This window comes from Equus quagga, chromosome 14 (assembly GCF_021613505.1).
Source record: "Equus quagga isolate Etosha38 chromosome 14, UCLA_HA_Equagga_1.0, whole genome shotgun sequence".
Classification (NCBI taxonomy): Eukaryota; Metazoa; Chordata; class Mammalia; order Perissodactyla; family Equidae; genus Equus; species Equus quagga.
This window is the reverse complement of record NC_060280.1, coordinates 30,814,889-30,840,193: the sequence shown is the minus strand read 5'-3', so window position 1 is coordinate 30,840,193 and position 25,305 is coordinate 30,814,889. Positions and strand designations below refer to the sequence as shown.

Here is a 25,305-nt window from a genome sequence, read left to right as displayed (position 1 = left end):
TCTGTGGTAAATCCTAGATTATCCACATTTCAATAAATCCAAATTCCCAATTAACTAAAATGAGCTGCTCTGATACTGTCCAAGCCATACAGCTGTTTAGCAAAAAATGACAAATGTCAAGAAAACAACCTGGTACCCGGCAAGGAGAGAGGGAAATAAAACACAACTTCTAAGGGCTAGTCCTAGTAATTCTTCAGTCTTGATCTATTATGCATGATGACAGATGAGTTTTAGAATGAAGGAAATGGGAGGCAGAGGAAGATCTGCTGTCAATGAAGAATCCCTTATGTTCACTAGCCTGTACTTACCAAGGCAGAATAGTAACCATAACAAGATTTTTCAATAACAATAATTGAAATAAAAAGCAAAGCTTTATGGTTAATCCCAAGTTAAACATAAAATTAAATTACTTAGAAACAATCTCTTACAACATGTTTCTGCAGACATTTCAGTTAATTAAGGTTTTTTTGTCCTGAAAACCATAAATTTGGATCAAGAACTGTTTTTCCCAAGAAAACAGTCCCTGAAATTAACTTGAAATAAAAGTGCAACCCAGTTATATCTCAGGAGTTTTTGAGCAAAGATTGGGGAGCCCCAAGTTTGACCCCAAGAAGTTGTTCATCTTCTGGGCTGACTTGCTGTGTTAGCACTGGCAAGTATGGCTTGCATCTATAACCCAAGCTGACGAACGGGCTCAGGGCCCTTGATTGCCTCTAAGGTGTGCTGTGTGACAATATCCACGAATTTTCTAGGACTCTATTTCCAGAAAATAAATATAAATTTGAATTATTTGTAATAGGTATTAAGCCAAATTTGTCAAATTCCATCTCAAAGATAATCTCGGTCTTTTTGCCATTTTGGCTTGAGTCTTCCTGTGACATCCCAAAACACACCAAACTCACAACCCCCAAGATGCCCAAGATTTTTCATGTTCCTTCCAATTCTTACCTGGATGATAATTTCTGCTGGGCTCTCTTCAGCTTTCTTTTGGCCTATATTCTGAATACGCATGAACTGGCCTGTTGTAGGCACTCCTGGAGCATCGATTTTCCTTGTTGTTAGGGGAGGGCCAACAGCAGATGGACTTGAACAGGACTCTCTACATTTCTGTTGCTGGGGAGTCGAATTCGCCATCCCTGCCACCACCACGTGGGTGGAAGGTAATGATCCTGCATCACCAGTGAGCATACTAGTGGCAAGAGCCTTCTTTGGGGGATCCACTACCATATGCTCTACATTTGTATCAATCTGAGCTTCCATCAAAGACATTTTCAAAATGTCTGACACTGCTGTCTTCTCAGAGGCCTGAATGGGAGATATGCTTGTAACTGGTGATGTCAGCTTAGGCACAGAACTGCCACCAGTTATCTTTGTAACTGTAGGAGGCTGGCGCCCCTCAAAAGTTATCTTTGTAACAGAGGATCCTTGGGTTATAATTGGCTGCTCCACCTGAAAACAAATTGGGGTTGTGTGTGTTACAGCTACATTTCTTTGAGAAAACCTATCCAACACCCCAGACAATATGGCAAAAGAAACATTCGTGCTGTATACTAGGAAGACATTTTGAAGCTCGATGTTTTAATAAGAAGGCTGGATGGGAAAGTATCTGGTTACTTTTAAGGAACCTAGAGAAAAAGGAAGGGTTGAAAGAACCTTTGTTCAGCCAGCCAAGGTTCATAGCAGTAAAAGAAAAAAAAAGTCACAGCAGCCTTGTTTTCCTTTGGGATTTACATCCCCACACAGTACGCTTTCAACCCGTCTCAAATTATTTCACATAATCTTCAGCTTTTTAAAATAAAAAGAAGGTTTTTTTCAATCTTTTGCTTCAAAATACATTTATACAAACATATTCTATATATATGTATTTATAATATACACATACACATATATCACTCCAAAGCCACTGATTTTCGCTAAGATAATTTTTCTTTCAAATATTCACAGATAATTCCTTGGCAATCTAGAAGATAAATTTATTAACTAGATGGTGATGATGTAAACTACAAAGGAAAATGTTCAATAAAGCTCCTTAAAAGACTGTAGTTTACTTAGCATTACTGCCACAGAAATAAGAGTTTACAGGCATGGAAATAAATACCTTATACGTAAAAAATAAAAATAATTTAGGGGTATCGCTTCTATGCACTGTTGATCAATGCTGAAGTGATTTCATTAAAAACTGCCTGGAAAATCAAGTTCTGAGTGCTATGCTTTTTTTCTTCCTATATTAATGTGTGCATTTCTTTCCTAATGTCAACTTTCTCAAGGGGTAAAGTAATATCAGCGTAATGAGGCTTTTGAGTTTCCTCTTGCCAGGAGAAAGCACTGCTAATCACGATAGGGTCGTGATGTTCTCATTTTTTCCGTGAACAGAGAAGTTTAACTTTGCATGCTATCAATATTCCGTTACCTGGCTTGCCGGCTGTTTCTCAGACGAGGCTGGGAGCGGCATTTGGCTCTGGGGGGTTTGGGGTTGCACGTAGATTTTTGGTTGGTTCGGAGCCTGCTGCAGTTTAGGGAGCTGCTGCGTCGTTTTCACTGCAAGCACCTGTACTACAGTTTGCGGGGGCTGTGCCATTAAGGTAGGAAGCTGCCTGTCTTTGGCCACCATGGGATGCTGTGTGTGCTGTACATCTGGCTTGGGCTGTGCTTGTTCTTGCTGGAGAGGGGTGAGTTTCTGATGCCTGATGGAAAGCTGGGGCATTTGCGGGAGTTTGTGCTGGAGCTGGTCTGCCTGCAGGTGGATGGTCTGCTTCTGTTTAGCCTGGAAGCACTGCAGAGTTTTCACTTGCAGCTGAGTCTGTTCCAGCTGGGGCTGGCTAAGTTTCTGCTGTTTAGCTGACTGTGACTGAGTCAGGGCAGATCGGTAAAACAGACCTGTCTGAGGGTCTAAAGTGTCCATCTCTTCAACCTCGCCCTCCTCAGTTCCAAGTTCCTCGCTGTGTTTGGTAAAAGCAGTGTGACTGCTTAATGCCTAAGTAAAAAAGGTACAAAGTAAGAATGAAATAAGAAAAACACCTACATTGCTACATTTTCCTCAAACTGGAAAAGATTTGGTTATAAGATTTATTCAAAAATTTTCAGAATGAAGAGCCCAAAAAGACAAGAAACCTCAAGGTTTCTAAATCTAAAGGCGGCTTTAGATTGAGACTCTTGTAATTTCAACTATCAGACATTAAGTACTGCAAAAACTGGTCTACTCACTTCTCTATAAAAAGTCCTAGAGGGCCCAGAACTTATAAGAATAAGGTTGCCCTGTAAGCACAGCCCATCACAGAAAAAGAAAAGGCTCCCTGGCTCAGGACACAGCTCTCCAGCCTGGTCATCAGAGATGTTAACCCAGCCAAAGAAAGAACGCAGTAACCAAGGAGTGAGGTGTCCAGAGCAGAGCCAAGGTCCAGAGAAGCCCACTTCGGCTGTGTGCACATCCAACACTGTCCAGAAGGGAAGAACTGTCTGAGGGACGTGCCCATCCCAGTCCCCAGAGGGCTTCTCTGCGGAGTGGAGACGGTCCATCAGGTTTCACCAAGGTCTGCGTGAACAGCCCTCTGCACAAGCCCTCCTCGCCCCTTTGCTCAGACTCCAGGCCCACCAGGCCCCAGCTTCCCAGAGACCCAGCTCCCAGGAGGGAAGGAGACGGGGGAGGGGACAAGAGCACTCCTGTCAGCAGAAAGGGAGACTGCCCGGGGTTGCTTACAATAGTGCTGGGAGGAGGCATTGACCTTGAGCGACATGGTTAGGGCCAGCCTGTCTGACTTTCCTAGGCATCTTGAGAAAGGTCAACATCAGGACTGCTCAGATGAGGGCCAGACTCCAGGCTGAGATCTGACACCTAGCAAAATCTCTGGCCATCTGGCGTCCCTCAGTTACCAAGACCCACCCCAACCTCATCCTTCCCACTGCCTTGTCATATGCTACACCTCTACTCTAAACTTTAAAACTTTGAGATTCAATATCCCTTACACATGCCGGTTTTTAATTTAACAGTTCCTTCATTGCCTTTTAGGTAGTTTGCCTACAATTAGGGTCAACCAGTCAAGTGATGGTGATTTATGTGACTACTCATGATAAGTCATGCTTAAATCTGATATCTATGATATCACTTTATAATAGAGGCAGGATGCTTTGGGTTTAAATCCTGTCTCTGCCACCCAGGATAAGTTACTTAACTTTTGTGAGCATAAGTTTCCTCATTGGTAAGAGGGATAATACACCCACCTTGCAGGATCATAGTGAAAATCAACCAAGTTAATGTATTTAAAACTCAAAGCACAGTATCTGACACAAAACCAATTTAACATATTTCTTCCTTTTCCCCATCACCCTTGATACCAGATTTTCTGTTTTATATTAATTCATTCTCCTTCCTGTTGAGTCTCTTCCTCCTTAATTTGTCACATATAGTAAAAAAAAAAAAAAAGTCAAATATTTATTTACCTACTTATTCATAATGTTCCCCTGAGGATTTATTCTGAAAGCAAAAAGCAAAACAAACAAAAAACTCAGAAATAAACAGCTAAACAAACCAACTTCCATTTCATTTGAAAATCTTACCTCAGTGATAAATTCTCCCATAACAGTAAAATACTCAGAAACAGTAACCAATTCTGATGTCACAAACTCATCTAGATAGCCCTACCCTGCTGAAATGTTAAGAGTTCACAGAAGAACACTAGTGTTCAAGAACACTATTTCTCAATTACTTTCCAGTGTAAAGACTATCAATTCATTTCCTCTACTCACTCCTCATGGATGAAAGAATTACACACTCTTTTATTCAGTTATTTCCCCTCTTTTACCAGGAGATGAAACTGAACCTTACTTCAGGAAGGAAGCAGTTACAGAAGGTAGGAAGAAAAAAAAGAGATACAACCTGCTGCATAATGTGGGTGATTGCTCCAGGAGAAGACGCCGGGATGGACTTCACCACCACCGAAGTCTGTGTTGCGGTCTGTGACTGAGCCACATGCTGGAGCAGGGTCCGCTGGGGCTGGGAGGGCTGTTGGGGCTGGGAGCGATGGCTGACTGAAAATAGAGGAGGTGATGATATTTCTCCAGAAATCACCACAGCATCTGTAACCAGTAGTCATTTTAAACAAATGTCTGTGAGATTGCATCCCAGAGAAAATGCAGTAATGTGAACTAGGAGGCAGAAGACCAGAGTCTGCCCATCTATGAAGTGTGTGACTCTGAGAAAGCCACTTATCTTCTCTGAGACTCTGTGTCCTCATCTGTAAAATGGGAATAACAGAGCTATTATAAGGATGAGATGAGAAATGTATGTGGAAGCACTGTGAAAACTATTATCACAAAGGAGGAACACACCCCTTCAAGTTACAACCTCCTGCGAGTTACACTCACTTTTCCAATGACCTTTTACCCCAGTAGGGAAAGAAAACAAAATCAGTTTCTGTAATGAACCCAAGACTAATATCTTTAAGGATAGTAAGACAATACAAGTTCTTTAATCTCTTGGTCCCAGTTCCAAATGCAATACAAAACCAGAAGCATACACTCCTTTATATGAAGAGACACTGTTTCTCATTCTTACAGTTCCTAAAGATGTAAGGACTCAAAATGATACTGCAGAAAGAGAATTGGACCAAGAGTCACACCCAGATTCTGTCCCACTCCACCAACAATTAGCCATGAGAATTTGAAGAGGTCACAAACTCTATTAACCTCTAAAACTTAGAGATTTTATTTTGTTTGCTTGATTTTTGGGTTTTTTAAATGAGATGATAAAAATTTCTCTCTCTACCTCGAAGAGGACCAAATGAAGTAGTGGATTGAAATTAGTCCTTAAATTAAGTACTAAAATATAAAGTTAACAAAAGAATAGAAATATCAGTGTTCTTTCATCTTCTCAAATTTAGCTCACCTGACACAAATGGGTGAGAGTACAGTGGAGGAAGAAGTCCACTTCTTATTCTCTTGCTATAAAGGCCCTATGGAATAAACTACACATTTATATTTACATCTATTTATAGATGTATAACTATACATCTACACTGATGCCCATCTATCATCTTTCACCAGCCTCAATTTCAACTTTTTGAACAGTATAAACATTCACCACTTCCTATTCTACAGAGCTTTAAAAACGCTTATGGTTGGGGCCGTCCCGGTGGCACAGCGGTTAAGTTCGCATGTCCCGCTTCTCAGCTGCCTGGGGTTTACTGGTTCAAATCCTGGGTGTGGACATGGCACTGCTTGGCAAAAGCCATACTGTGGCAGGCGTCCTACGTATAAAGCGGAGGAAGATGGGCACGGATGTTAGCTCAGGGCCAGTCTTCCTCAGCAAAAAGAGAAGGATTGGCAGCAGATGTTAGCTCAGGGCTAATCTTCCTCAAAAAAATAAATAAATAAATAAAGCTTATGGTTTCTGGGAAACCAACTTTTTGAATCAGGAACAGAGTAAACCAAATCTACAAAATTAGCTAAGGATTCTGAGAATGTCAAAACTCTTTCAATAATCCATGATTCTAATGCTCATTTATCTTGATCTACAATTTTAAGTAGTAGTAGTTCATACTTAGAAAAGTCATAGTGAGGTGTCCAAGGGTAAGATGATCACTATAGAAATCAAAATAAAAGTGCCATTTATGTATTATATTTGTGTGTCACTTAACGACGGGGATACATTCTGAGAAATGTGCGATTAGGTGATTTTGTTGTGTAAACATCATAGAGTGTACTTACACAAACCTAGATGGTATAGCCTACTAGACACATTGGCTATATGGTACTAATCTTATGGGACCACCATTGTATATGTGGTCTGTTGTTGACTGAAACGTCATTTGGCACATCACTGTAAAGTACAGAACTTTAAAACTATCCAGTGAAATATAAACAAGCTTTACTTATTTTTATGACACATTCTATCTATATTCACAAATATAGTTTTTCTATTGTTCCTATACATATGCCTACATGTGATATAAGAAATTATAGGCACCATCATCAGTATTCTTTTAGAAATGGACTACAGTATCTTACTGTACTTTATAGTATGCTTTATATGTATATTTTAAATTATAAGCATTAATAAAATCTTCTATATGTGCTCAACCAAACTGAAAAAAGGGGAGTTAGGGTTTACATTAAAACAACTATTAAAATCATTACAATATGACTGACTAGGAGAAAAGACAAATCATACTAATATTAAAATTAAGCAAGCAAATTAATGAAGTTTTTTATTGATGGAAGCATCATCAGAAATGAATGACATTCGAAAAATTAATAATAAATTTAAAATTTCTGATGAAATTATCAGATTACATGGATATATAACATATGGATACTTCTACTGCCCATAGTAATCTTCACAATTATTACATTAAATTTTTAAAATTAAGAAATGAAATGGATGTGATAGAAGACCAACTAAAACCATTTAAAAATCATCCTCATTCAAGATGCTATAAATCTCTTCATAGTAACTCCCCAGAGTGCAGGAAAGTTAGAGAAAAGTAACACCCACTGCAGGATAGTAAAAGAGGCCAGGGCCAAAGCTGGCTTTGAAGTCAAAGAAAATGCTCAATGTGGCTGAGGATATGATGGGAGGAGATTATGGAAGGAGGTCACAGACTGAACATTTGGAAAACAGCTGAAGCGACCTTAACTGGGCCATAAACACCATAGAACAGTCACTCACTTCTTTTAACAACTCATATTTTCCAATGTCAAACTGCTCCTTTCTGAGAAGGAATCCCACTATTCTACAAAAGGAAAATCTCTCTCCCTTTCACTGAGTGGAGCTTACCTTTCCTCTACCAGATCAGAGTAGAGCGCATCCATTTAAGTGCTTCCCCCACAAAACAATCCTCTTTTACCTTTAGTTATACTACAAATGGATGCACACCACTTACCTAGAAGGGGAAAAGCAACCTCTGTCCCCTCATCAGTGCGTTCTGAAAAGGATAAGTAAGGGAAGAAGTCATAGGTCTTCTCATCTATTTACCGTTTGATAATCTAGTCTATCCCCAGTTAATACTGATTTCCCCACATACTGCCCTCTGCTTTACTTAGCATTCTGCTAAATATCTCTAAAAAAAGATGTCAAATGGCTTTCCATAATGTTTAACTAGATTTTCCCTTTTAGCAATTTTAACCCATTAATCTTAATAATATCTCCTAAAATGATGCCAAAGAATTCCTTTTCCACTTTGGTATTTACATCCTTCAAATATTTGTAACTTTATGTTCTCTTTCAATCACTGCTTAAGAAAACTTAAGACAGGTGTTCTTTACAGATTGCTTCATAAGTCATCTCTCCTAACCCCTAATTATTCACATTACTACTCTCTGAACTATTTCAAATTTCGAGGTAATGAAGTGTCCAAAACAGAAAGCAGTATTCCAGGTGTGTTCTCACCAGAATATGAGAGAAAGAATCCATTATCCTTCCTGCTCCACTTCTCTATATATGCCATCCAAAAATCTCATTAGTATTTTGCTGCCAGACCACATTTTAAACAAATACCTAATTTGCTTTCCACCAGAACCTCCTAAGTATTTACAGGGATTTAAAGTTTTCCACATTTTTTTCTTTGCATTAAAAAAAGAGTTGGATTTTATATCTTCTTTCTCCCTTGACCCACCTCCCCTCCCTGAAAACTAAAAAATACAGATGCATAAAAATATTTATTCTTATATAAAAGATATTTAACTGTTGCCATATATTCACAGACATTATTTATGGCAAACTTGCAATTTTATATTACTTGTAAACTTTGTAACAACCTATTGATTTTTTTTCCCTATTCTTAAAGACAAAGTAAATCCCAAGGACAATGAATTTGCTCTTAGAGCAAACTGGAAAAGATCTGGAAATATAAAGAATATCTTCTCCCCCAAAGAACCACCCCAGGAAATCCAGAAAGGTAGCTCTCCTACCTTAATACTACTTTTGTAACAGGACACCTACCAGTAGTGATGTATTCAGCAACTAGTTCTGACTCTACCACAGCAATTGATGGACTCTCAGGAGAATGTCTCTTTTCCTGGGTCATCTGAATAGGCACTGCCATTTGACTCAAGTCAATAGTAGGTTGTCTTGGTTTAGATTCCAATTTTTCCTTTACTGCATAAAAAAGTCAGGGGAAAAGTTAACTTTTATTACAAACAAGTACCAAAACCAGAGTTGTCCATGGGAATAATGAACCAGATCTCTGGGGTGACACACTGGCAGTGACTAAGGAGACAGTAAGTTGAAAAGAAAAAAGCAGACTACTATGTATGGCTGTGGAGTACGCAACTTGTGCAACCATCCCCAGCAGCCTAGCAAGAAGGACTCGTATGCAGTCAGACTAAACTCTCCCCTATTAGCACTAAGCCAAACACCTGGGTCTGTGTCCTTGTACACACTTCCCTTACATCATTTCCTTTACCCTCCTTCAAAGTAGTCCCTGGTATTCTTGAGTTTACCAACCTGAAAACAAAGGGTGAATAAGCAGTACACAGCATGATTTGCTCTAGGGCATGCCCACCCAGAAAAGCACAACACAGTGACCAGTTTAATATGATCTATTAAAATTCAAGATGATCTCTAAAGAAGTGTTATAATGTCTTCAATGACTCTTAAAGAATAAAAATTTTCAGTGTTAGGAAAAAATGGCCTTTCTGTTCCTGCAAAAATGTCTTATGGAATGGTCTGGAATCGAGAATGGTTTCCATGGATAGATTTACTTTCTATCTTATCACTTTTTCTACAAAATTTACCCATTCGGTTTCCACCCTCTATAAGGCATTAATGGAAATGGCTGAGTATGTTAAAGACAAGGAGCTGAGGAAATGCCTAAGGCCAAAAATAACACCAACAGAAAGATTAACCAAAGACTTACACTGATTACAAGTATTCTTTGGGTAGTGTGGAATAGATATTATAATAAACAGTAACCAGTAATTAAGTCCACTGAATGATCATTCAGATTATTCCCACCAAGCATATAATGTGACAAAAATCAAAATAATCATTTAAACAAAGAAAGCAAAACAAAACCAAAAGAATACTAAAAGTCACCCCACAAGTAGAGAGGACACTGAACTAAGAATCAAAATACGTGGAATCTCACTCTGACACTAACCAATTGGGTAACCTATCTAGATCTCAGTTTGCTTATCCATAAAATGAAAGGGTGGGATGAGATCATCGCTAAGGTCCCTTAAATACTCTGACAAACTTGGAACCTATTATAATAGGAAAGTCAGTACTCTAACTAACACGGTTTTGCCCAGAGTTTAGGTAAAGATATTCAATAACTAGAAATACTGATAGGATCTTGTTAAATGAGTACAGCTTTGCATGGAAGCGCAAGCGGTTAAATTATACAAAGAATATGAAGATAAAATTAAAATAAATTAGAATGCTAGCAAGGGCCATTAATGATGTTTTATGACCACAAAACTGCCCCACCAAAATCAAGGAGGACGGCAGGGGCCCTTCAATCTGCCTCCCACTATTCTTGAAGAGAACTGGCAACTCTGCTGCATCTATCCTTGTGCTTAGAGTGATAGACTTACTCCTTTCTGGTGACAAGAGGCAAGAGGACTGTCCATTTCAAGTAGGAAACAGAGAAAAAAGAGCTCTGCCATTTTTTTCTTCTTTCTACTGACTATAATCTACCCATCCTTCAGTACTCCTGTGCCTATCTTAATGAACTGACAAGTAAACAGACTGCACCAATGAATACAGACAAGTCCAGAGGGGGGAAATGTGCTCAAATAATAACAAAGAAAATATAACAGTGGTAGTATTTTAGCACAACCCATCTCTAGAGAAAACATGCTTCATTCAAGTGAGCATGTGAATTCATACCTGTTGTCTGTTGGAGTTCTAACAGAGCTTTGATTGTTGAAGTAGCTGATTGTGATTCACTGGATACATCCTGATAAATTATGGTGGGGCTAGTCTCCATTGCAATCTCATGTTCTGACCAATCCTGACGCCGGGAAGCAATTACATGAACTACAGGCTGGGAATCTGTTTTATATTAGTTAAAAAAAAACAAACCCTATAAACAAAGTTTCTCTTAAAAAAAAACAATTTGTTTTTTTTTTTAAATCTTTGTATTTACTGTAAACTTCATGCTTTATCTCCCCAAGAAGACTGTAAGCCTCCAGAGGGCATAATGTCTTTTGTGTCTGTATTCACTTATTCATTCATTCATTGATTCAACAAACTGGGCACCTATGTGCCAGAGTCTCTATTTGGCACTGAGGATATAAAGGAGCTCACAGAGTAATCAAAGGATGCTCAAGAAGCACACAATCTGGTTGGGGAGACAGACATGTAAAAAGACAAATTACAATTCAATGTGGTAACTGCTATAATATAGGTGTGCATTTGTGTGTGTGCATGTTTGTATGTAGAAAGAATAAAATGTTGCAGGAGTTTTACTTTCCCCAATGCACCTGGAAATGTATTCTGTATTACAACCTGAGCATTCAGTCCACAGTTATTGGATGGCTGAATTACTGAAAGGAAATCCTGTCCAGTGACAACAAGAGGGATAGATAATCTAGAAGCAGCATGATATAATAGGACACAAATAACATTTGGAGTTCCAAGTCAGCTTACAGTCCCAGCTCTATCAGTTATTAGCAAGTTGATTCTTTGGGTCTTAATATCATTATTCATAAAATGCCAACAATAAAATTACCTCTCTACCTCACAAGATTTCTGAGGATATAATGAAACGATACATGTAAAAGAGCTTTTAAACTATGAAGGACAAGAGAAATGTTGTTGTGGTGGTGGTAGCGGCCTGAAAGTTCTCAATTCTAAGACTTTTTATTAATTTGAAAACAAATTACAGCCCTAATTCAAAGCTTATTATATTCATGCTATACAGGTATGCACGTAAATACTAAATGTGCATCAAATCAAGCAACAAATTTTTTATTGAATTTTCCATTTACAGAATAAGCAGGTTGGACTAGACTACTGTTAAGTCCCTAAACTCCTTTGTCCAAGACGCTACACAGGAAATCATGTGGGATATAAAGGCATGAACCCTACTCCCAAGTTTAGATTATAGTGGAAGAGACGTAAAATAAAGATACACACAAAGCTTTTTATTTGGGGGTAAAATCAAATGATTAGGGCAAATAAGACAAACAAAAAGAAAGAAAAACACTGCTTTGAATTGGAATGGTCAGTGAAAGCATCACAGAAGAATGAAAAGCATTCGTGTAGCCCAAAAAACAAGAATAATTACAACATAAGTTCAACCTTCTATAAATCTTATACTTTTGAAAACCACAAAGTTGTCCAAAAAGGTTGGGGCAGGGAGAATAACTCTTCAAAAACAACAGCCTTCCCAAAGAAAACAAAATCAATATACAAGAGATCTGAAATTTTAAATTACCATTAAAAAACTGTATCTTCCCCTCAAAAACACTGGGTAGGATATATGCCACACCAGGAATGTATAATTTCCATTAAACTTCCAAAAAAATTTAGATTGAAGAACATTATCCTGCAATATCAAATGCCATTCGAAGCATATAACAGTTTTTCTTTACTCACTCTAAGCAGATATATAGAATTCAAACTTAAGAGAACTGATTATATTAGGGAATCATTCTCTCTACATAACCTAAGTTCTCAAATTTAGGAAATTCTCATAATGACACTGCTACCCCCTGGTTAGGTGAGAGGACCTTTAGGTAATGACTGTGCAACCCAACTCTATAAGATATACTGAACATCCAGAAGAAAGTATGGATTGCATTTGTAGAAAGGTAAGGTAGAAAGAGACTGGAAAAAGAAAACAAATTTCCACATGGGAGCCCTATGAGAGACATCACCCCAAATAACATCACCCTGTAGGGACCGGGCAGATGGCTCACTCTTTCTGCCCATACTCAGAAAGAGTAGCTGACCATCACAAAGTATCACTGCAGCAACGCCAACAGCTGTGACACAGAACAAGAGCATGAACCTACATGTTCCTTGAGTGACTTTCTCTCTACTGCTGGCTTATGCTTAGACTGAAGAAATCTACGGCCTATCAAGTCTGATGCTGGGATCAGAGTACAAGGACTGAGACACAGGAGCCTGATCACAAAGTACCGTTCGATTATGCAGTGTGCATCCACCTAGACATCCCTATCTCTCTTGAGGAAGGTGGATTGCTGATCCTCAGTTATCTTCCCCCACAGGTCATTTAACAAATACTTATTGGACATCTACTACATGTTAGGTAGTAGAGATACACACTGTACTGTTATAGTCAAAGACAGACTGAGGCATCTCTATGGAAGAATATTTCCTGTGTCTTTATTATAAAAGGCCTATATCATACTCTCATAGAATTGTAAGACCTCTTGGCTAGAGAATCTAAAAGTTCGTCTAACACCATCATCAATCCTATGCTAAAATCTTCACAACAATATTCCTGCTGGTCCAGAAACTCCAGCATCAGAGAACTCACTACTTTCCAAGACAGTTTCCTTCCCTCTCTGCACAGTTATGACAACTGGAAAAATTTCTTATATACACTGGAAATAGGTCTTCCTGTGACTTCTACCCAATGGTTCTAGTTTCCATCCATGTTTCCACAAAGACCAATTCTTTTCCCTCTTTCACATCACAGTCCTCAAGATAACTGACAACAGCTCTCATGTCCCTTCCAACTCAACCCTCATCTCCTCTTCTCCGTAATAAATCTCCTCTCTCCACCAACTATTCCTCGTCTAAATGATTCCCAGACGTCTTACAGATCTAAACTATCTCTTTTAAACTAAACCCAAGATGTCTATATCCCTTCTATGATGTAACATGTACCTTCTCCCTGAAGTATTGTCATAAAGCCCAAGGCCTTCACGGTATTTAACTGCCTAGACAGCATTGCCCCAAATATTCCAGAGAACTTTAGCTCCTCAAGATGTTCTGCAAAAGAATGGTTCCATGTCAAAAAAGCTGGGGAGCGTTTAACATTATATACTCCATTCTTCATCTTTCACAATATATATTAGCACATAATGGCTCTGAAAAGTTCTGTAATAAGTATGTTTTGCTCAACCTGGATTCATTCCCCACCCTCACCATGATCTACTGAGATCATGAAACTTCTGGGAAAATCATTCTAGAAACCAAGTTGTGGCCTACTTAAAGCAATGTCTTTAGAGAATGCATTTTTGTATTTGCCTCATGCCTTGATCCATCCTTAAACCCCTACCCTTGGTTTTATCCCCTTATACTCTTCCATTTTACTTCATATAATCTTATATTCTATCTAATCTACCTTAAAACTTTTTAGAAATAAATAGAATATAAATAAATAAACTTTCAATATTTTTCTTTTTTTTAAAATCTGGAACCCAGTAAGGCTAGCCTTTTCCCAAGTGAGAAAGGGAAAAAAAGAAGATCCAATTAGGAAGGAAAGCTCAGGAGCTGTGGAAGGGATATGGCCCAAACTTCAGTAAGTGGCTCAGACAAGTGTAGTCTTGATCCGTTAGGCTTGGTCATCTAGCTATATACCAATATCTAAAAATACTCATACTCCAGGTGTACCACATAAAACGCCCACCTGCATGGTTGGGGGGAGACCCCAGAAAGGAAACATTTTGGACTCAGGCAATAACAATAAGTTTATAAGGCTGAAGCTTAATCCTATGTCACAGTTATTATGGTTGCTGTTTTGCTGTTTGTTAATTCAGTGAAACTTTTACTAAATGTCTACTTAGGCTAGTTAACCTCTTTGCTAAATAGTGGATATATAGAGATGAATATGAGCCTTGCTCTTGAGAAGTTAGTAGCCAAGTGGAAAAGAAAACATAATAAACCAACAATCAAAAAGTACAAAATAAAATGATCAATGATAAAAGAACCGGTAGTACAAAGCAAGTTTGGAAGCATAGTGTAGAAGGAGTGATGAACATTCCCAGGGTCATCAAGGAAAGTGTCACAGGTGAAGATGAAAACCTCTATTCTAGCCTGTGAGGCAACAGTTCAGGAACAAAGTATAGGCCTAAACTGCTCCTTCTTGAGGGTGGCAGAAGGTGGGGAAAGTTTAGAAACAACAAGCAGAATCAAGAAATTCCCATGGTATAAAAGACATCCTTATTCCAGTACTTGTGTAAGGAAAGTCGCCAGAAAAAGGATCTGATGTCAAGAAAAGGTTAATTCTTTCTTACAGCAGAATGTCAACTATCAAATGTATAAAGAATAATGGACTTCAGAAAATCATCAATGGATGCTCAAACTAGTAGATAAATGTTTGATGAGAAATACGTTATTTGTATAGTCTCAAAGTATTTCCCCACAAATTACTATTAATCTCAAAGGGAAATACAGTAACTCTGTAATGCAAAAAACAGGAAAACATCACCTTAACCAAGTGATGAACATTAACATCATCAATATTGAGACAAACTGACATCATGTACCTCTTGATAAGATAGAACTAAGGATATAACCTCCCATCTGTGGAATTCCTACTGAATCTAATCATGAGGAAACATCAGACAAAACCATATTGCAGAATATTCTATAAAGTAACTGATCTATACTCTTCAAGAATGTCAAGATCAAGAAACACAAAGAAAGGCTGAGGGACTATTCCAAGTTAAAGGAAAATAAAGAGCAATAGCAATTAAATGCAACTAACAGCAATGCATGGTCCTGAATTGGAATGTGGACTGGGGAAAACTGTAAAGAACATTATTGGACAGTTGATGACATTTGAATGGATTGCAGATTACAGAATTCTAATGTTAAATTTCTTGATTTTGATGACTGTACTTGAGTTATGAAGAGACTAACTCTTAAGAAATACAAACCTACAAATTTAAGTATTTCGGGGTAAAGGACATGATATCTACAACTTTCTCTCAAATGGTTAAGAAACTTAAAAGTTATAAACACCGAGGAAAGGAGAGCAGAAAGAGAATCAACAACAAAGCAAATAGGGAAAAATGTAAACAAGTGGTGAATCTAAGACTTTACACAGGAGTTCTTTTAACTCTTATAACCTTTTCGTGAATTTGAAATTACATTAGAAGAAAAAGTTACCTAAAAGGGCAGGGGCTAAACACCACACAAGCAATATAAAGGAAAAACGGACTGCTATGTAGTACTTACATTCCCAGTAGATATGACCCTCACGTATTTTGCAAACCAGTGTGATCTTAGACTGACCAAAACCTTTATCCCTTCCTCTTTAAATCACAGCATACATATTCCCAGCCCCTTGTCTTTGTGAGAATGTACTAAGGAGCTATACAAGGATAGCGGGGGGAGAGGCAAATGTAGATTATAAAAACTGGCTTGATAGTTAACCATATCAGACATTCCTATTCTGAATTGTGAAATTTTTCTGTATTACAGAATATTTTTAAAAGAATAAGTGATAAAAGATACAGAATAAATAAAAATAGAGGAAGGCATGTATAATAACAGATTGAAGAGCAAAAAATCTTACACTCAATCACTTCCAAAAATAGCCAAACTTTTGCCCCATTCTTAGAATGAAAACTGAAGACTCACTAATGAAATGGCATGTTTGGGAAGTAATGATTGGCTTACGGCTCCCCTAGGAAAAGACTATCAATTTCAAAAGATAACCTGAGATTATGTATATATAGACATCTATTGTTTGTCCCCCTTTTAGCACTAACTCACAAGCTAAACATTTTACCTGGCTTCTATGAAAATAGCCAGCCCTGGTGGTCTAGTGGTCAAGATTTGGCACTCTCACCACTGTGGCCTGTGTTCATTTCCCGGTCAGAAAATGACACCACCCATCTGCGGGTTGTCATACTGTGGCAGCTGCCTGTTGCTGTGATGCTGAAGGCTACACCACCAGTATTTCAAATACCAGCAGGGTCACCCATGGTGGACAGTTTTCAGCGGAGCTTCCAGACTAGGACAGACTAGGAAGAAGGACATGGCCACTCGCTCCAAAAAACCTGTGGCTGTGAAAACCCTATGAACAGCAGTGGAGCACTGTCTGATATAGCACCAGAAGGTGAGAGGATGGCACAAAAAGACTAGACAGGGTTCCATACTACTGTATACACGGTTGCTAGGAGTCTGAATCAACTTGACAGCAATAACAACAACTGTGAAAATATTTTTCAAGAAGGGAAAAAGGCTAGTATTATTCAAGAAACTGCAGACAAAAATAAGAGGAAAAGCAGCTGATGTCTTGAACTAACAACGGAATCTATAAATATCAAATCAGTAACTCCAAAAGAAATAAGAGAATAAGCATCACTCCACTGTAACTAGCACATAAACTGATCCATAATCAATATAGAATGATAAAGTGAATCTAAGCAAAGTGATTCAGAAAATACTACCATCATTGATAATATGCTGAAGAAAACGATCCACTTTCTAAAATGAGCACCATATTGTTTTTCTGTTAAAATCAAAATTTATATTTACTTTTAATTGATGAGTTTTCAACCATTTCAAATGCCGCATCCTTTGTGAAGCTTTCTCATCGTCTTCTCACTGGAGTGTGAACTTTCAGTCTTTGGCATTTTTCTGTTTATTACTAATACAATTCTTACACTAAAGTAGAACATGTATTTTTTTTTTTAATCCCCTCTTTTGGATTTTAAGCTCCTACAGGGCAAGAACTGTATTTTACTCAATCTTTCTAGGGTCTAGTACAATGCTTAGTACATAGCATAAACTAATAAATGTCCAATTGAATTACCTGAGTAATCAGCAATTTGAACCATGTAAGACTAATCTGGGAAGACTCCTCTGAAGAGTTAAAATAATAAATGTTTACACAATATGAAGAATCTGTATTAGAAAAGTGAAGGTGCTATGAAAGCACTCCAGAGAGAAGAATGGAGAGGTAAAGAGAAGAAATGGAGTGAGTGAGAAATGATCAAGGGAAGATAAACAGCTTTGCTTAGATGGATCAGAGTGTATAAGGATAGACATAAATATACCACCTGACAGTAAAGGTGGTTAAGCTAACTGATACACAGGAGTACAAGATTTGTAGAAGGTCTCAAAGTTTACGATCATGAGTTTATTTCAAGAGGCTTCCTAGAAGAACAACATAATTAACACAGCACTGAGGACAAAGAGCTTCCCTACTATGGTGTCTGACTTCATAGCTCCTTCCTTATAATTAGGACAATCATAAAATTATCATCTAAACTGGCACACCTTTGAGAGTGAAAGGGAATAATATTAACAACTATGCTAGAAGAGACGTAAACCAGGCCTTCTCCCATGCAAACTGCAATGTATGGGCAACCCACTTATAGCCTACCTTGGTTCTTTCTCAAGGTTCAGCAACAACGAGCAAACAGTGTATTCACTTTTTTGCATACTTCTACTACTTACCCAAAGCAAACAGGGTGGATCACAGCTCTATCCAGTTTGCTAATACCTCTCTGTCAAAATCATCATCTCAAGTTACCAATTACTTGATGAATATATGCCATGCAGAAAAGGAATGGGAAGCCTTACCAAAAGCAAAACTTCAGCTCACTGCTTACATATCAAACAAAAGAAAACAAAACCAAAAGGAGTGACAAATCAAAGCACACATTTGTCTGAAATCCCTAGACACAACTACTTTGGAACTAGGGCACTATTGTCAGCAGTAATTACATAAATCAGAAGTCAAATGGACCTTACCTTGGGAACTTTGGGAGGACTCCGTAGAAGAGGAACTACTATCTGTGTAACTCTGCGCTTCTTCTTTTCCCTCCTGAATAGATGAATTACCAGCCTCTGCCACCCTGGATGCTTGCTGTAATGTTTCTGTGACCAGCTGCCTTGTTTGCTCACTAACAACTGTGGCTTGAAACGTCACTGGTTTGGGTTTAATAAGAACCTAGAAGAAAAGCAGAAATAGACCCAGTTTAAATTTTAGAGCACTATTTAAAATGCTAAACTTCTAGGTCATAAACTAATATTTTCCTGACATGGAAAACAGCATTCTGTATGTTTATTATGCTTTGGGCATAGCATTGTTCATCAAAGATTAATTTAATCTATGAATAAATTATAGTCAAGCCACATACAATGTTTAAAGTGGTACATGCCAGATTGCAACAGCCATGATTCTGCTAAGAGCCTTTGCTCCTGTTTTTGACTTCAGGAGTCATTTTACAACCTGTAGGCTATACAGTAGCATGATAGCCATGAGCTAAGGATGGCAGAAAAGAAAGACACAAGAAGTCTAGATTCCTAGTGGAATTTCTGAGCCACAAAATAACAGTCCAGGATTTCCTCCCTCTAAACATTAAGTAACATAATAAAAATCAAACCCTAATTTGTTTAAGCTACTGTTGTTTGGGTTTCTTTTCATTAGTAACCAGATGAAATTCCTAATTGACATAATTGCACAAAGTAAACTTGCTTGGGACCTAAGTCATCTTTGAATAAATCCCCAGAGGAATAGTGATTTACATAACTATTAGAAGCAATATGGAATATGTGGTAGATCAACTCCCAGCAGGTCAAAACCATAGATACAAAAACAAGTGAAATGGGAAAAAATTTTCAAACTGAACCATTCCACTTCAAAATTTGGACTCTAGGAGGTGACTTCAATTGGGTGCACAGAATAAAAATGTTAACTCATCACATTTATTTTTTATTTCTCCCCATCAAGATTCTAAACCTTTTCAGACTCTTATATTAGTCACCCATTTCCAAGAATTCAAGAATGAAAACATAGGTTATACTATGACTTAGATAATGGAGCAAATGAAATTGTTACAGTTGAAACTTAAGGCAATTTGGACTTATTTCCAATCACAAAACTTATTTGTTTAGATATATAAACTATTTAGCTGTGATTCTGAGGGAACTGTTTCTAAAGGCAAATTATCAGTTTAGAGGTAAATTAATATCTTTTACAAAAATTCTAGGATAGCATTTCTCAACCATATTCTTAGAAAAGAAGTTAAAGCACCTGCAAATAAACAATAAGATAGCAACACAAGATGAATCCTGAGCCTCACTGTCCCAGGCAAATTTCCAGAAAAGTTCCCTTATCTTCTATTGGTTGAAAAATGAACAGACCTCTAGCTTCTCCATTATTTAGGTTTCAAGTAAAACAAATTTTATAAGTAAATAAAGTGCTGTCAAAAGCCATATTAGCTTATAAAAAATAAATATTTTCCTCTGAGAGATTCTGAATAACTACCACCCTCCTTCAACCATCTACTTCTCAAGTAACAATATATACCTTCAGCAAATTTTATTCCAAGGTGATTCTTTTCCCTAATCTTTGCTCATGATATGACACAAATATTTAGATATCAAAAAAAGAAGTACTGAAAAAAGAAACACATGTTTTGAAAATAGATGATATATTCAGTCATAACTTTTAACAATCTGATTTTTTTTTAAAGATTTTATTCTTTTCCTTTTTCTCCCCAAAGCCCCCAAGTACATAGTTGTATATTCTCTGTTGTGGGTCCTTCTAGTTGTGGCATGTGGGACACTGCCTCAGCGTGGTTTGATGAGCAGTGCCATGTCCACACCCAGGATTCGAACCAACGAAACACTGGGCCGCCTGCATCGGTGCATGTGAACTTAACCACTCGGCCACGGGGCCAGCCCCAACAATCTGATTTTTTAAACATTACTGATCTTTTCATTCAAATTTCTACCTTGGAATTTTAGGAATGTGAAATATACCAGAATCAAGAAAAATCACCATATCTTATTGCATACCTGTGTTTTCCCTTGCTGCCCATAAACAATTTTTGTTGGGATGATTTTAGCTGCTGGTTGTACTGTGGAACCTATTCCTTTTGGTTGAGTTACAATCATTTTGGTGATAGGTCTTGTAGCAGTGATAATAGCTGGCTTTGCTCCTGTTGGCACCGTCTGAATAGTCTTTTCTCCCTAAATTGAAGTCAGCAAATATATGAGATTTATATGCATTTAAATGATAAAAACTACCCTTTTACTAAAAAAATCACAGAAAGATTTTCCCAGGGTGACAGGAAAGGACTGTAAATTATACACAAAGTACAATGATCAAGTATCAAAAATCCTAGACTTAGTTGAAATGATCGCAGGAGACATCTGACCAACTTTCTGTCCAAAGAAGACATTATTTCCTGATGAGTGAATTTTTAAAAATTACCTTACATAAGAACATTTATTATTCTGTCCCATTCATAGAATACACATATTAAAATAGTCAGAAAATTGTGGAAGAATATATACTAAAATGTTAAGAATAATTATCTCTAAGAGTTGGTATTGTAGGTCTTGCTTGCCTACATTCATCTTTATTTTCTAATTTATCTGAAATAAACATTTATGTAATAAAAAAAAAACTAATGTGCATTATACCAATAGCTAAATGTGTACTTTCAAAATAAACTTCCTAAGTTCCCCAAATATGAAATTCTAAGAATATACAGCAGAATATCTATGTGAAAAAGTATGGGCAAGAGATGAAATCAGCAGAAATATTAACATTCCTTCTGAGGTTACAAGGGAAATTATGAAGGAAAAATTTAGGACATTTCCCACATTTTACTACTAGTATGTTACTAATATCACTTTAGTCTATTAACTAGATAACTTAAGCCCATTAACTTTTCACCATTTTCTCCATTTTCATCTGCTTTTTCTTAAGCACTATTCTGTGGTCATTTATAGAGTCAATACCTGAGCTTAACTAAATTAAATGAAAATACAGTGATTTTACTAAATTGTTAGAATTAAAAAAATTAAAATCCATAAAATTAAGAAAGGATCTGAAATTTTTCACCTTATCAGTTTTTCTTAATTTTTAGTCATTATGATCTAAATGTGTGGCCATTTAAACTTAGCAGCCAGTAAAAACAAGAACCCAGGTGAGCTGGCAAAAAGGTAATCACTCTATGAATTTAGAGCTGAATATGATGACAAAAATCACAAGTTTAACTACCTGCTGTAATCATCTAAGGAAAACATGAAGTGTCTGCCATCACGTGATTACTTATTTTAATACAGTTAAACACTCTTCACAGCAGCATTTCTGGAAATAGCTCAAGTTCATTTGCGAAGAGCTGCTAGTTTGCAAGTGGGCATGTCTATCTATTAAATAGCTGGGTGGGCCGTATCCAACTTTAATGACCCATTCAACGCTGATCAAAACCAACTAGCAGGGTATTTTTTGAAAAAGCTCTTCTAATGCATGTGTGTGAGCAGGCACAGGTGACCAAGTTGTGAGTACAGGTGCATGTACATATGTGGTGAAGAGGATGGTGTTATACTGTGATCTGCTTGTTTTACTATCACTTCCTGTGTCAAACTATTGCTACTAGATATATATCTAGCAGCTAGTATTCACTTGTGACTCTGAGATTTATGTGACCATAGGACCTAGGGTATATGGTATCCTCTCTTATTTATCAAGTTCTATAAAATTACAAACCAGACTTTAAAGGGTTCTGAAAATCTGAATTCTAATCCTGGCTTTACTTTTGGCTTACTATGTAAACTCAGGCTAGGAACAATCTATGTTTTCCAACGTATGAAAAAAATCTAATGCTGGAGCCCTACCAACATTGTAAAGACTATGATGCCTATGAAGCCACTAGAGATCTACTACAATGCAGTATAGCATTCTTTTTTCTAGCAAAGTAGGGACATTACTAAGCCTAAATAATTAATTACCAAGAACAATGACAATAAGAGTAAAACCATTTGTTGAGGACTTCCTATGTGCCAGGCACTGTCTTAAGCACTTTCAAAAGAGCTACCAGTTACTGAACAAACTCACTGGTAGAGATCATCCTCCTCAAAGTACAAATGAAGAAATTACAGATGAGAGAAGTTGAATAAGCCAAAGTCAAACAACTACTATACTGAGAGACAAAAACCAGGTTTGTCTAACTCCAAACCTCTTAACAACTGCCTTCAGAACTATAAATGAATCTGTTATTTTTTTTACTAGCTCAAAGAGATAAAACTGAAAAGTAACAAATCCCTATCACTTAATTTAGTCTTACTCCCAAATATTTCTCTTTGCTCAGCCTTAGCCAAATACTACGTTGGTATCTACTGGCCATAAGCAGGAATAAAACTGTCCTCTAACAGAGATCTTCCTGTAGGTAAGGCAGTGGCATCCGTCATCTGGACCAAGCCAAACATCTAAACCATGCTCATAAGCAACCTAGCTATGAAAAACATGTTTTAGAAATTACTGTGAAAAATGGCATCAATAGGTGGTGTTTTTACAGTTATTACATCACAGTAGTGGTAAACCAAGCCATTCTGGCCATTACGGGGTTAGGAAGTCCTTAGGCAAATATTTGGATAGCTGGTCTTTAAAATCCTCAACGGATTGCTGAGTCTGCAGTTCAAGCTCTTACTTACTCCAGCATTTAGCAATGTTGTGACAACGTTTTTGCCCGGGAGGCCTTGAATGGTCGTTCCTTTTCCTGTAGTCTTTTGCACAACAATCACATTGGGCTTGGAAGTCATTGGGATTGTAGTGATTTTGGTAGTCGTTCCTTAGAGAAGGGGGGAGAAAAGGAGGCCTGAGTTAAGGACTAGTGATATTTGGTTATATCTGTTTATGTTGTACACAGTTAATACATGTAGTCAGTCATCCCTAGATGACGTGAAGGCTGTCATGAGGATGAAAATGAAGGCCTGGAATCGTAAATTACAAGTTGTCCCAGAATGAGAGAACATTAAGAAGAATTGAATCTTGCAGCAGTCATCTTTCTGGAACCTGAGGACCTACACAGCAAACTGAGAATCTAAAAATATCACTATTAGTTTCCCCATCAATATTTTTCTCCTGACTACTTAATTGGAACAAATCAGAATCTCGATTCCATGACAAGTATTTCCCCTAAACCCAGTATTATATCTATGTGACTAGTGGTATGGTGAAACTCTTCAAAAAAAGAACATAAGAAAGAGGTAAATACTTATCAAAATTCATATAACACTACACTCTGGAGAAAATGTATGAAAATAAATAAGCCATGTATTTTTGTCTGTGATCAAAAAAGACAAAACAAACACTCACTCACAGATTAAACGTGCACTCTGGTGACTTGCAGCACTCGGGGCAGTCTGAGGTGACACTCTAATTTATAAATTTATATTTTCAACCATTGAGATCTACTTAGTAGATCCATTATCTATTGATTCAAACATATTATCTCACCCTCTTTCCCACATCCCTCCACAATGTGCTTCTCTTCTACCTATCAAATCTACCTACCTATCAAATTTATACCTTATATTCTTCTAATTGTCCAACTTGGAAATCCTTATGCAAATCTCTGATTCTCGCCTTCTCTTCACTCTCTGTATCCCCAACAAAATGAAAGCCCCTTGAGCTCCACACTGTATCTTTTCATGTCACTGATTCCTCAGTGCTTAGCACATAGTATATGGCAATTACTCAGTAATAGTTGTTCAATGAGTATGTGAATGAACTCAATTTGTCACCAACCTATGTCTTCTTTCAAAATTTTACCCATGTCAACTCAACAGACAGACCCTCATCTTTTCTGGCTTCCCATATTTTCTATTTCAAGTTCCTCTATCATACAAATAGCTCTGATGGTCTCTGTCACATCAAACATCCTAAAAAAACTAATTTCATCATGTCAAGAACCCAGAACATGTGAAACTGGTCAAAAACCTTCCTAATCTCTGTTGTAACTTCCTAATCCCTATAGTAATCCCCTAGTTCTAACTTCCCCTCTTGAGTTTCAAAATCCTTTATGATCTGGCCCTTAATCTACCAATTTTATCTTATTTGTTCCTACTCCACAATACACACCATGAACTCTAGTCTAACAAGTAACTTCTTTACTATACGGCTTCCTATTACCAACCACACAAAACCCAAACTCCTCTGCTTAGCTTTCCAGGTTCCGTCAGACTTTAATTTTGAGGATTATCCAGATACCTCTCCTTCAGTGTGCTGGTTTCCACACTGGTGCTTGAGGATACCAATCTCAATGCTACTTTTGTGCCTGTAATTTCCTCTGTCTACGAAAACAGGCAAGTCATTTTTCTTTTATAGGCTTGCATATCATTTATCAGATGACTAAGCACAAAACAGCTACTCATTAAAAACAGGATTAATATATTCTCAAGAAGAAAAATTAAAATTCTATTATTTTCTACTGGAAAATCTTAGCATTTCTTACTAGAGTTTTAGAAATAAGATTGTACTAAGAATAAGAATATTCTAATTATATGTCAGTTTTTGGCAATCTTGTTAAAATATCTTTATATCTGCCGTCATCTAACGTCTCACTAGCCCATGGTAACACACTCAGGTTACATAAAAAAGCACTTTTATCTATAGAACAGCTTCTAAATGTTTT

General features: G+C 37.3%; 1 protein-coding gene across 11 annotated transcripts in view; it reads right to left on the bottom strand.

Annotated features, from left to right (window-relative positions):
* EMSY (EMSY transcriptional repressor, BRCA2 interacting) overlaps nucleotides 1-25,305 on the bottom strand; it is a 97,097-nt gene that overhangs the window by 5,116 nt on the left and 66,676 nt on the right. For 5 of the 11 annotated variants that reach the window (XM_046685781.1, XM_046685775.1, XM_046685778.1 and 2 more), the window contains 9 exons: nucleotides 23,324-23,460; nucleotides 20,678-20,851; nucleotides 18,626-18,824; nucleotides 10,826-10,990; nucleotides 8,936-9,091; nucleotides 7,878-7,919; nucleotides 4,874-5,025; nucleotides 2,411-2,974; nucleotides 949-1,449 (listed from right to left, as the gene is read on the bottom strand). In XM_046685781.1, coding sequence (XP_046541737.1) covers nucleotides 949-1,449; nucleotides 2,411-2,974; nucleotides 4,874-5,025; nucleotides 7,878-7,919; nucleotides 8,936-9,091; nucleotides 10,826-10,990; nucleotides 18,626-18,824; nucleotides 20,678-20,851; nucleotides 23,324-23,460 — 2,090 coding nt within the window. Of the gene's footprint in view, nucleotides 1-948; nucleotides 1,450-2,410; nucleotides 2,975-4,873; nucleotides 5,074-7,877; nucleotides 7,920-8,935; nucleotides 9,092-10,825; nucleotides 10,991-18,625; nucleotides 18,825-20,677; nucleotides 20,852-23,323; nucleotides 23,461-25,305 lie in introns of all 11 variants that reach the window. The other 6 variants (XM_046685780.1, XM_046685777.1, XM_046685785.1 and 3 more) reach the window with 5 other exon arrangements.